At 36.3% G+C, this 13,132-nt stretch overlaps 1 protein-coding gene across 1 annotated transcript; it reads left to right on the top strand.

Annotated features, from left to right (window-relative positions):
- The first annotated feature begins 215 nt into the window (after positions 1-215).
- LOC148693494 (presequence protease 1, chloroplastic/mitochondrial-like) lies at positions 216-10,634 on the top strand. The gene is made up of 19 exons (XM_088677744.1): positions 216-578; positions 652-835; positions 1,047-1,221; positions 1,309-1,441; positions 1,553-1,623; positions 2,340-2,423; positions 3,046-3,136; positions 3,684-4,204; positions 4,325-4,489; positions 4,572-4,790; positions 4,867-4,994; positions 7,488-7,677; positions 8,255-8,338; positions 8,425-8,522; positions 8,898-9,162; positions 9,242-9,404; positions 9,482-9,662; positions 9,935-10,006; positions 10,250-10,634. The coding sequence occupies exons 1-19, from the start codon at positions 284-286 to the stop codon at positions 10,389-10,391; spliced, it is 3,261 nt and encodes a 1,086-aa protein (XP_088533870.1). The 5' UTR covers positions 216-283; the 3' UTR covers positions 10,392-10,634.
- The last annotated feature ends 2,498 nt before the right edge of the window (positions 10,635-13,132 follow it).

The following is a 13,132-nucleotide window of genomic DNA, read 5'->3' on the forward strand; positions in this document are numbered from 1 at the left end:
GTTTGTATTATTTTTCTAATAGAGATGAGATCCATATTTGTTGGTGGGCCCTACCTCTTTTAGAAAATCGATATAAATGATGGTACAAATAGGTAGTAAGTATAACATTACTAAAAATAAAAAAAATTGAAAAAAATTAAAAAAAAAAAAAAGATGGAAAATAGTTTCAACTTACTAAGCAAGAAAAAGGAAAATAAAAGAAGGAAGAACCACCCATCCAATCCCCAACTCCACTTAACCTTCAGATTTCATTATTTCCCTCGCAATCCAAACCACAAAAGTTATGGAGGGAGCAACTCTGCTTCGCTCTTCTCTCGCCTCCAGCAATCGCCTCTTCTTCTCCTTCCGCTCTTCCCGCCGCCTCTCCTGTTTTTCCCTCCCCTTATCTCGCTCTTCATCTTCTTCTTCAGCTTCTGCTGTAAGAAACCATTGCTGCCGTCCGATTCTCAACCCCAGCAGACGCTCTCTGCTCCGCCCCGCCAGCAGATTACTCCCCTCTTCTGCCCCCAACGTCGCTAGAAGCTTCTCCTCCCTCTCCGCGCGCGCAGTCGCCATTCCATTCACTCAGTCCCCTTCAGGTACATTTCCTTCTGAAACCCTAGCTACCCAATTTGTAATTTGTGATTTAATTTGGGTTTTTTGTGGGTTTAGAGTATTCTGGGGTGCAGGATGACGTCGTGGAAAAGCTCGGGTTCGAGAAGGTCTCTGAGGAGTTCATTGGAGAGTGTAAATCCAAAGCTCTGCTCTTCAGGCACAAGAAGACCGGTGCCCAAGTTATTTCGGTGTCCAATGATGACAAGAATAAGGTTTTCGGCATTGTTTTTCGGACCCCGCCGTGAGTACTCGTACTAAAAATTTCTTCTTTATGTAATGGAACTTACAAATTAGGATACTTTATTTTCTGCGCATTATGTGTTTGATTGGTTTAGCTACCGAACAGTGAAGAATTGTTGTGTAAATCAAGTTGTTTTAAGTGAATTACAAATGTCCTTTTCTTTTGTTGTCAATCACAATGTTCAATCTTGTTTATCTATTTGTTGATGCAGGAACGATTCCACTGGGATCCCACACATCCTTGAACACAGTGTATTGTGTGGGTCAAGAAAGTACCCTTTGAAAGAACCATTTGTTGAGTTGTTGAAAGGGAGCTTGAATACGTTTCTGAATGCATTTACTTATCCGGATAGAACTTGCTACCCGGTTGCTTCCACAAATACAAAGGTAAAACGAGTAGAGAATTGGAAAGAAATCCACTGATATATATTGTATTGACACTGTATTCGTTACTAAAACATGTCATTTTATCAGGATTTCTATAACCTTGTCAATGTATATCTGGATGCTGTCTTCTTTCCTAAATGTGTGGAGGACGTCAGGACTTTCCAGCAGGAGGGTTGGCATTACAAGCTCAATGATCCTTCTGATGATATATCGTATAAAGGTTGCTCACCTGATCCTTCTGAAATTGATGTGTCATGGTTATAAATTTTTTTTATTTCCAAGTATTAAGCTACTATATTTTTTCTTAAATGATTTCTGTTCTTAATTTCAGGAGTTGTTTTTAATGAGATGAAAGGGGTCTATTCCCAGCCTGATAATATACTCGGGCGGACTGCTCAACAGGCAAGTTTTCTTTTCTTTTTGTTCCCAACTGTTTATTGTCTATATTTTAGCAGTTTGGCACATTTATAACCTTAACCATCTTTGTTTCAGTTCTTTTCCACGTGTCTGAATGATATGGACAGACCAATGTTACAAATCATACTGTAGAGTGTTTAATGGTACTATCACAATATGAGCAATTACTTGAATTTGTTTGATCTAGGTATGTTGTTATCCAAACCACATACTGTAGAGGGTTTAATTGTGGGCAACCGTGGTAATTAGATGGGGAAAAAATCATGGTGGGCTTTAGTTTGAAGACATCAGTTTGAGCTAAATGTTTTATAAAATCAGATGTATATGTAAATCATTAAACATTATTAATATACATTTCTATATGGTTATCTGCTTAATATTATATTATTTGTTTTCTGTATCCAAATTTATTTCCCATTGCGCTTAGCATAATGATACTAATTGAGCATGAATGCTGAAGTTCATGAAGGCCATTTGTTCTTGGTATACACACCTATCTGTGTTATTGACAGGAGAGTCATATGTTATCATGGATGATTATAGTACTTGAACATTTAATGGCACTAGCTTTTGTGAATGACTGGAGTACTTGGTATTATGTTTACCAAGTATCTTGTTTTCGTTTTTTTTTTTCTTCAAAATACTTTGATATTGATACCTCTTGTTTCCATTTGCAACTGTTCCATGTGCATTTGCTACAGGCTCTATTTCCGGATAACACCTATGCTGTTGACAGTGGGGGTGATCCAACCGTTATTCCTAAACTGACATTTGACGAATTCAAGGTTTGTTGTGTTGACCGAGGAAAAATTTCTGTATAGTTCTTTAGAGTACTATTATAAACTTAATTGTAACCGTTAATGTGCTGTGGTCGTAGGTAACTTTTTATTGTAGACTTTGATTTTTTTTATTTTTTAATATTTTTTTATTTTGTAGCATTACAATTTCACACAGCAAGTTATAGCAGCACATTCTGTGCAACCTTTAAAATATTGTTCTGGAAAATTTCAGTGTGTTGCCTTCAGTGTAGTGATGTAGTCAGATGACCAATTGTAAGAAGTTTTGAACCATGTAAAGGATGCATTCCAATGTCATTTGGATGTAGAATGACAGTAATTAGAATTCTATTGCAAAACGGTTTTGAATTTTTTCTTTTTGTTTTGTTTGTGAGCATTTTTGTCCTTTGCACATAGTGACTTCTGGTAGAAATTAGAATGACTCACTGTTACTCCCCCTCCCTTCTTTTCTCCATGTTCTGTCTCATATGCATTATTCGTCTGAGTGTGACCGCCTTCCTGGCAAGTTATCTGATTCTCATGAACGAGTTACATCTGTCGATTATTTTTGAGTTGTTTCTTAAATAATATTTTAATGCAACTGCTTTTCTTTCTGACAAACATATTACAGGAGTTCCACCGTAAGTATTACCATCCCAGCAATGCCCGAATATGGTTTTATGGAGATGATGATCCAACTGAACGCCTGCGCATTTTGAGTGGTATTAAATCGGATCTACGTATACATTTGAATTACTTTGGTTTGCTTGCAAACTAGATTATAATGTATGACTATTTCAACCTTTTCCCATAAAAGATTGGATGAGTTTTCCCAAATTAAGATTGATGAGAAGCTAGCTCTGGAAAGAAACTGTTGAGGATATTAATCTAGCCACTGAAACCATAAAGCCATATGCTAGCTATGCTAGTGGCTCTTGTTACTATGTTTTCACTTCTTCTAGTGATGTGCATTTTACAATTTTTCATTCTGTAACAAGGTTTCCAAATCCAAACCTTAACATCAACGAATGTTCCCCATTTTTGGTTTTTTTATCCAAATTGTTGCGAAGTACTAAAATTTAGGTTACCAATTTAAGAAACGAAATGTGTATCCGTCTTAGAGAAGCCAGCGATTGCTTACATGTTCATGTTTTTATTGCGCTATTATTTTGATGACCTAGAATTTTTTATAAATGATTTATAAGTGTAATAGTCAAAAATATTTTGAATCTCTAGCATCTCACCTCTCTCTCTCTCTCTCTCTCTCAGAGTACCTAGATATGTTCGATGCAAGTTCATCTGCACATGAATCAAGAATTCAACCGCAGAAACTATTTTCAGAACCAATTAGGATTTCTGAGAAATATCCTGCTGGTGAAGGTGGTGACTTGAGGAAGAAAAACATGGTATGCCTCAATTGGTTGCTTGCTGATAAGCCCCTAGATTTGGAGACTGAGCTTACGCTTGGGTTTCTGGATCATCTTATGTTGGGAACGCCTGCTTCTCCATTGAGGAAAATATTGCTTGAGAGTGGGTTGGGTGAGGCCATCGTTGGTGGTGGAGTTGATGATGATCTTCTTCAACCTCTATTTAGTATTGGTTTGAAGGGTGTTTCAGAAGATGATATTCAAAAGGTTGAAGAAGTTGTCATGACTACACTTAAAAAGTTAGCAGAGGAAGGTTTTTATACGGAAGCTGTAGAAGCATCCATGAATACGATTGAGTTCTCTCTGAGGGAAAACAACACGGGATCATTTCCTCGTGGCTTGTCACTAATGCTCCGATCCATAGTAAGATATATCCCTCTTTAGTTTAGTTTTCTTCCCTATCCTTTTCTCAATAAAGTATCTGGTATCTTTTTTGGCCATTTATTCTTGATCATAGTTTAATGTAAGTTTTTCTTTTTATAGGGTAAATGGATATATGATTTGGATCCGTTTGAGCCATTAAAGTACGAGAAACCTTTGCTGGCACTGAAAGCCAGAATAGAAGCTGAAGGCTCTAAGGCTGTTTTCTCTCCCTTAATCAAGAAATTCATTCTGGACAATCCCCATCGAGTTGTGGTAGAAATGCAGGTAATCAATTATACATTTTCTCTCATGACCTTTCTTCCCTGTTTATTACTCCTAAGTTCCTAACATGTAACTTGATTGTCAGCCTGATCCAGAGAAAGCTTCTCGTGATGAAGAGGCTGAGAAAGAAATATTGCATAAAGTTAAATCCTGTATGACAGAAGAAGATCTAGCTGAGCTAGCACGTGCTACACAGGAGCTACGACGGAGGCAGGAAACTCCTGACCCTTCGGAAGCTTTGAAAAGTGTTCCAAGTCTCTCTTTGCAAGACATTCCAAAGGAACCTACTTGTATTCCTACAGAGGTTACCATAACATCAAGTTTCTGTGAATTTCCTTTCGGGATAGTTCCTATTGAAAAAAAATATATGTTAAATGTAGGTTGGGGATGTCAATGGCGTGAAAGTTCTGCGGCATGACCTCTTCACAAATGATGTCCTGTACACTGAAGTTGTGTTCAATATGAGTTCACTAAAGCAAGAGCTACTTCCTTTGGTACCTCTTTTTTGGTAAGTTGTTTCCGCTGATTTTTCTTATGCCTTAATTACTTTGGTTTCATCGTGAAATAACATGATGCTAACGCTTCTTAAAACAAAGGTTTACTTCTGAAGAACCTCAAAAGTAGAGTTTCATTAATTTTCCATGGGCTGCCAAGCATGCACTAACTGGTCCTGCCAATATTTAATTTTGGAGATTTAACAATTTTATTCAGAAGTAACTGCGCAAATTAATTTGTGAAACTCTTCTCTCTTAAAGCGAAATGAAGCCTCGTACTTTAGCCTCTCTAATCTGTATTATCAAAGGCAAAACACACAATGACTGACGAATCTGGCATCTCTTTCCACTTGGTCAGAACCATTTTTTAAGATTTAATTGTCTGTAACTGATTAAGAAAAAGAAGGCTGATCTTGATCCCCATTCTTGACGACTTTCCTTAAACTCATTAAGCCAGACTGATTCCCATGCCCTCTTTCATTGAATCTTGTTTTTCTATTGGTCTTTCAGTGAAGAAAATCTACTCAACTTTTGTAGAGCACGATAACTTGCATGTTGGATAGTTAGTTACACACATTTTCTTCCTGAGACTCTTTAGGAGACACACGAAGGTTTTACCTTCAATTACATAGAGATATGCAAAATTATAGATTGAGTACTTTCTTTCACTTACTCTGGTTATTGTGCATGCTAGCATATTCCTATGAAGAAATATATATTTATTGATATTATAAACACACAAGTCTACATATTTAATAGGGAGAATGACAAGTCATCCAATACAATTACTGTTAAATAGTCTGATAAAGCTAAATGTAATTAGTTCTGTTAGTAACTGTAGTTAGTTAAGGTAGTTGAGGGTATTCTTGTAACTAGCCTAAGGCAGCTAAGGCTATATATATTCACATCTGTGTAACTGATTTATTCATTCAATACAATTGGGAAACTTACAGAGAAAGTTTTCTGTTTCTATATGCTATCACGCCATTCTGCTTCACAGCACCGACCTTCTCTTCCGCTCGTCAAATCGATCGATTCTCTCTGATTCTTTGATTTTTTGTCTTCGATCTCTGTTGAATCTTGATCTCTTCAAGATATGGCTGCTCAATTTGACTCGCCACCAACTGGATCGTCTTTTCTGATCATCTCTCCTTCGGTCCAAAACCCTAATTCGTCTTCTAATCCTAGTCCTCTGAACTCGTATACCTCTCTTTACGATTCACAACATTGGCAGTATGGTGCCGATCAAGCTGAAACGATCCAACTATCTGCCATGGCGAGCACTGTTTGCTCCAATTTTCCGCCTATACAAACTGCTTGGTATCATTGATGGCACTGAGATTTGTCCTTCGCCATTCTTGCCTGATCGCTCGATGAACCCTACCTTCGAGGATTGGTATGAAAAGGATCAAAATCTCTTGATCTGGCTTAATTCTACCCTATCAGAAGAGATCATTCCGTTCACGGTTGGTGTTTCTTCTTCTCACGAGCTCTGGGTGAAGCTTGAAAAGCACTTTGGTGGAGTTTCGGAGGCTCACATTCACCAATTGAGATCGCGACTCCAATCAATTCAGAAGGGATCTGGTTATTGTGCATGCTAGCATATTCCTCTGAAGAAATATATATTTATTGATATTATAAACACACAAGTCTACATATTTTCGTGTGAATACCCTGTGACTTTTGAATCAGACACTCATGCTCATGTTGTTATATTTCTGACTCCCCCTAGGTCTTGCTCTTTAATGTATCCGGCAATAGACTAAAACTTAGCAAAATAGAGAAAACTAGAAACACACAAGATTTATATTGGTTCGGCAGAACTTTTGCCTACGTCCAGTTGTGATTCCTTGGGTAGAGAAATCACAGCTTCTTTGATTAATAATAGTGTTATAGTACTTTGCAAAACCCTAGAACTAATCACCTCTAAACTCTCTTGGCTGTCTCTGGCTTTTTCACTCATTATTCCAGCCTTGCTGCACCCTATTTATAAGTATACGGTGCGGCTCACATGCCCCTTTTCAAATTATATTTCCTATTCTAAAATTACATTTCCTTTCCAATTCCAAATAGACTTCTGGGATTCCTTATCTAATTGAATAAGGAAACTAAGATTCTTTCCTAGTCCTTTTAGGAGAAGACTCAGTGCACCCTTTATTTCCCTATAACAATCCTAAACGGGAAGGACACTAATTGATGAACCAAAAAACCTAACACATGTCACCTAATCCTGGCGTTGAATTGTATTTATGAAAGGAAGGACAGTCATGTAGATCTGTTTAATGGCAAAGCACCAATAGGGTTAGGGGTTGTTGCAGCGGCAACATTGGTATGAGAATTTGCACACCCCATTGAACTGCTTCTTTATATACATCAACAGTGTAACCATAAGAATGATGCTCTTATTATCATTTGAGCTTAACAAGTTTCATCGTTAATTTATTTTTCTGGGTAAGTTAGGAAAGTTAGATTGTATTCTTGATTGGATCATGATGTTCTTTTGACAGCCAATCGTTGCTAGAGATGGGTACAAAAGATTTGAGTTTTGTGCAACTGAATCAGTTGATCGGAAGGAAAACCGGAGGAATATCAGTTTATCCAATGACATCATCTGTACGGGGCAAGGAGGATCCCTGCAGCCATATAATTGTTCGTGGAAAAACTATGGCAGGACGTGCTGATGATCTATTTCACCTGGTATTTTTAGTTCCTTTTTTTCATTTGATATTTGGTCAATAAGAATTTCCAGTTCATTACTTAAGACTAATTTGTATTAAGTTGGCTTCATGTACTTATTGCTCCAAACTTCTCACAAAGTTTACCTTGAGCTGACAATTATTTGTCAAATATGCGAAATGCGTATGCACTTAGGTTACATCACTTAAGTTTAATCTTTAGTGGATGTAAAATTCTCTTGTTTCCATTCTAAATATACATATTTTCATTTGAAATGTTTCCTGTGCAAATTTTCTGTTGTCCGCTAATCAAATGAAAAAAAAGATTCAGGTTTGTTTTTTCTTAATTTCGAATATAATAGTTACAATTTAGTTATCCTTTCCTTAAGAGGATTGGCTTCATTGTGAACATTGATCATTCCCGTCTTTTTTTCGTTTTGAATGGCGGGAGGTTTGTAATTGCAGTGCCAATGCCATACCAAGTCACCGACTGTATAATTGCTATGTTACCTCGAGATTAGTATGGTAGTCTGGTGGTTAAATTTTTGCTGCAGATACTTAAATCAAGGTTTTCATGGATCTATTTCATGTTATTGCAGTTCAACTGTGTTCTTCAAGACGTCCAGTTTACAGACCAGCAGCGGTTTAAGCAGTTTGTCTCCCAAATCAAAGCGAGAATGGAGGTATATCATAAACTCTATTTGAAAAGGTTCAACAGAACTGATCCTTGACCTTAAAAGCTGTAATATTTCTGTTATGTCTTTTTCAGAACCGATTGAGAGGTAGTGGTCATGGAATTGTTGCTGCAAGGATGGATGCAAAGCTAAATACTGCGGGGTGGATTTCTGAACAAATGGGTGGTGTCAGGTTGGACTGGAAATTTACCAGTGATGTTTTCTGCCAATCTTGCATATTCTACATTTTCTGTTTGTAAAGTGCACTTCAAGAAGTTATGATTTCAAGGTTGCATTGAAATTAAATACAATTCTTTGTGCTGTTAATGTACATCTTGTAAAATGATTACAGATTTAGGTTCATTTCCAGGACCCTGCAGATTTAAGCTTGTTATGCATGATTGTTCTTTTTTTAAATCTTACCATATCTTTGATATGAATAATTCGGAAAGCTTTTAGCATGTATGAGAACTATTTGCTTATACTTATGGATAATACAACATCGAATAGCAAAACTTAGTGCGACCAACATACTTTCTGATACAATTAATTTATTCTTTCTACTTAGTTACTTGGAGTTTCTTCAAGCTCTTGAAGAGAAAGTTGATCAAGATTGGGATGCAATTTCTTCATCTCTTGAGGAGATCCGCAAGTCCTTGCTTTCTAGGCAAGGTTGCATAGTAAATGTCACTGCTGAAGGGAAGAATCTCACCAACTCTGAGAAGTTTGTGAGTAAATTTCTTGATTTGCTGCCTAACAGCTCTCCTGTTGCGACTGCTACTTGGAATGCTCAATTACCTTCAGCAAATGAAGCCATTGTAATCCCTACTCAGGTTAGAAAAATATTTTTTTGTCGTGGTTCCTTTTTGAATGTTTTATGAATTAATTATTCTGAGCTCTTACCTTCTGCAGGTTAATTATATTGGAAAAGCTGGTAACATTTATGACACTGGTTATCGGCTTAGTGGGAGTGCACATGTTATCTCCAAATACATTAGTAATACATGGTTGTGGGATCGTGTAAGAGTTAGTGGTGGAGCATATGGAGGATTTTGTGACTTTGATAATCACTCAGGTAAAATCTTGTGTGTTAAATGTTCTCCGAGTTTTAATTGCTTATGTTAGGAGCTAACTTTGTGAAATTTAATGTAGGAGTATTCTCGTTCTTATCTTATCGGGACCCCAACTTGTTAAAGACACTTGATGTATATGATGGGACTGGGGATTTTCTTCGACAATTAGAAATCGATGAAGAGACTCTTACCAAGTCCATCATTGGGACAATCGGAGATGTTGATTCGTACCAGCTTCCTGATGCCAAAGGTTATAGTAGGTATGTTGACATCATCAGTTTTATTTGTGTCAGAAAGTGGGATATATATGTGAGGACCGCTGTGGAACCAGAAGGGAACAGGATTGTTTTTACCTCTTAATGATTGTTGCTAGAAACAATCATGTGTATGCCTCCGTATCTAATTTTACGCACACAACGTGCCATAATAGTTTGTTGGCTGGCGGTCTCACATTGGTTCTGAATTTGCTTTTTGTTTCCAAAAGATTGAAATATTTTCACCTCACCTGTTTCCATTTTTTCTTCTCCTGCAGTTTGTTGCGATATTTATTGGGAATCACAGAAGAAGAAAGGCAAATAAGACGAGCAGAGATACTGTCAACAAGGTAGAGATGCTGTTCATTGGTTGATGATTTAACTTGTTATTCAAGTTGTAAGGCAAGAGAACCATTGTTGTTACTCCATCGTTTTCATTGTTCGCGAATTAGCTGTTAGCTTTATCATACCGAATCAGATATTATTGTATATCATATTTAGATTCTTGTATGAGAACATAACATCTGTTACAGCCATGCCTGCGAATGTATTACCTAGTTCAAAATTTAACTTGTTATCCATTTGTCACACAGCTTGAAGGACTTCAAGGAATTTGCAAATGCGATCGACGTAGTCAAAGACAAAGGGGTTGTGGTTGCAGTGGCATCTCCAGATGACGTCGATGCAGCACAAAAGGAGCGAAACGACTTCTTTCAAGTAAAGAAAGCCCTCTAGTTCTAAGTCCCAGAAAATGCTCCGGATGTAGCGACTTTCTGTAGCACTTTCCCATTATACAGCAAGAAAGAGTCGTAAATAGTAGGTTAGAAAAGAAATTTTGGCGCGTCAAAACTTGGTTACCATGTCAGGATACTGCAATTTGGTATTAACTTTAAACAGTGGTAGCCAATTCTTTTGACCCCTTAAATGTGATTTTTTTTTCTTTTAATAAAAAGAGATTAGCCGACACTTAGTATTACAGTTTTGTGGTGTTTCTTTTTACTTGTAAATTAAGGGTTAGGTTTTTTAGTGTAGATAATATCGTTTTTTCAAAAAAATAAAAATAAAAGGGGACCAGCTATGGTTTCGCCATAACAATCCAGACTTTTGAGGGCTGGAAAGATTTACAAAGCCTTTTTAGCCTTTCCCTTTAAATGTGATTTAAAAGCCTTTATTATTCTCTCCTTGAAATTCTTAGCTTCACACTACCAAAACTTCAATATATCAAAACACTGACTTTTGATATATTTCAACTTGACAATGTTTTATTTTTATTTTTTAATTTGTTACAAGCAATATTATACACTAATTAACATTAAGAAAAGGGAGACGGTGTGACCTATCTTTCCCATGCCCATCTCTTCATTCTTATCCTTGTTCTGGTTCAAAAAAAATTATTTTTAAATTATTTTTCTACAATTATTAATCAATAGTGAATATTTTATTTTATTTTTTAACTGAAAACTAGCAGAAGCCCCCAAAATTGGTACTTTTTTAACAACACAGTGACCAAATTGGTTAAATTGAAAACATAGTAACCAAAATAGATTTTGGCCTATAATTCAATGATCAAAATGGTTTTTAACCCTAAATTAAAGTCCGTTTGCATCTGAACTTGGAACATTTGATCTGAGAAGCACAATTTTTTTTTTATTCAAACAATATTCTACATTAAATTCAGCTAATTACGATGAAAAGAATTTATATTTGACATTTGATTGTAAAAGAAATAGCACAATGTCTTAACCAATTTGACAGAGTGTTGGGATTATTATTTATGTCCAACGTCTAACACCTGTTCACAAATTAACTTAAGAATTGCTTGAAGTGTAAGTAACATTTAGAGTTCAGTTCTCTTCTTTTTACTGTAATGCAGTTGTCCATTTCATCAATTTTCTTATGAATTATTATTTTCATATATATATATATATGTATGTATGTATGTATACTCGATATTGGGATAGGGAAATTGAAATTAACACGACCTCGAGTGCAAAAGTGAATGCTTTTAATTAACAACTAAGCTACAAATTTCTTGCATTTGCTTATTAATTTAGTGTACTGTTGATGCAGTAAGTATTCTACTGGAGTCGCCCACATACTTGGAACCAGTGTAGTTTGTGGGTCAAGAAAATACCCATCGAAACAAATGTTGGATAAGATGTTGAGAGGGAGCTCGGTTACGAGAGAGAGAGAGAGAGAGAGAGAGAGAGAGAGAGAGAGAGAGAGAGAGAGAGAGAGAGAATCAGTTATGGGCCCCACTCCACATCGAACTTCAACAATCTAAACCATCTATTTTGTAAGTCTCGATTCATAGTTCATTCTTGCAAAAATTCAATTTAACTCGAAACCATTTGTTTCTTTAATTATCACGATTAAATTTCAATGTTTCTAAGAGAACAAAATGTTCGTCAATTTCTTTGAACTCAATTAGACGACGCCTCAAATATTTCCGATTTGGCTAATATTTTGTAAGGATGATCTATGATGTGTAATTTAAAAAATAGACGGTTTGGATCGTTAAAGTTCAATATGATATGGGTTTCACTACTAATCCCCATTTTTATATTAAGGGAAAAAAAAAAAAAGGAGTCATTTCCCTCAAAGGCCTTCTATATAATACATACATATATATATATATATATATATTTGTATATATGGTTAATTCCAGGACTTCATATACTATGTACAACCAAACCAAGGTACTCCTACTGCTTCTGCTTGTTGATGTCATAACTCCAGAGTACAGACCTATATATACAACCAAGTCCAGTCCCTAGATTATAGTTACAGCTGATGACTTACAAAAACTATATATTCCAGTTACTCTTCATTAGTAAAACAGAAGAGAATCATTTTCAAATTCTCACCCAACATTCCTGTAGACCTCTGTGGTCCTTTGGTCCATACCTTCATTCACTTCACGATCTAGCTCGGAAAATTACTTGGTTCCTTAGAAGTACGGAGTCATTTCTCCTCCTCTTATATGTCGATCACATTCTGACACGTATGCATAAACGGCCAATTAATTAAAAAATTTATGCACGTGTGTCACACTGATTTGTAGCTGAGAAGGAATGACTCTTTAACTGTAACAAGTTAACGATGTTCAATAATCAATAATACTTACTCGATCAGCTAGCTCTCCTCGGGTTAATCTGCAGGTGGGTTATGGAGTCAGAAAATTGCCGTTTGATCAAACAACCATAATATGTAATGGCATTCAAATTTTTCACTTGTTTTTGGTAAAGTTTTCTGTAAAACCCAACAGACCATAGCATCTAAGGTTTAATATTACCCATGGTTTCACCGTAATTATTGGTGTGTAGTGGCATGTTTCAAGAAGGCAAGACAAGTTTGCGTGATTGGAAATAATTAGGTATACTGCATGGTGGCTAAGGCCCTTATTCCTTTTACGTTTTGTCACTCTTAAGCCTAGATGAGTCCTTGGCCTTTCTAATTAATCCTTTTATCCAAGG

The sequence above is a fragment of the Pyrus communis genome, chromosome 10, assembly GCF_041283825.1.
Source record: "Pyrus communis isolate YQ-2024b chromosome 10, ASM4128382v1, whole genome shotgun sequence".
Taxonomy (NCBI): Eukaryota; Viridiplantae; Streptophyta; class Magnoliopsida; order Rosales; family Rosaceae; genus Pyrus; species Pyrus communis.

Excerpts from the sequence above, each read along its gene's own strand:
- LOC148693494 (XM_088677744.1), top strand. The coding sequence starts at position 284 with ATGGAGGGAGCAACTCTGCTTCGCTCTTCTCTCGCCTCCAGCAATCGC. Across the intron at positions 3,137-3,683 it reads ACGCCTGCGCATTTTGAGTG|AGTACCTAGATATGTTCGAT; the intron begins GTATTAAATCGG and ends TCTCTCTCTCAG. Across the intron at positions 9,663-9,934 it reads GATGCCAAAGGTTATAGTAG|TTTGTTGCGATATTTATTGG; the intron begins GTATGTTGACAT and ends CTTCTCCTGCAG.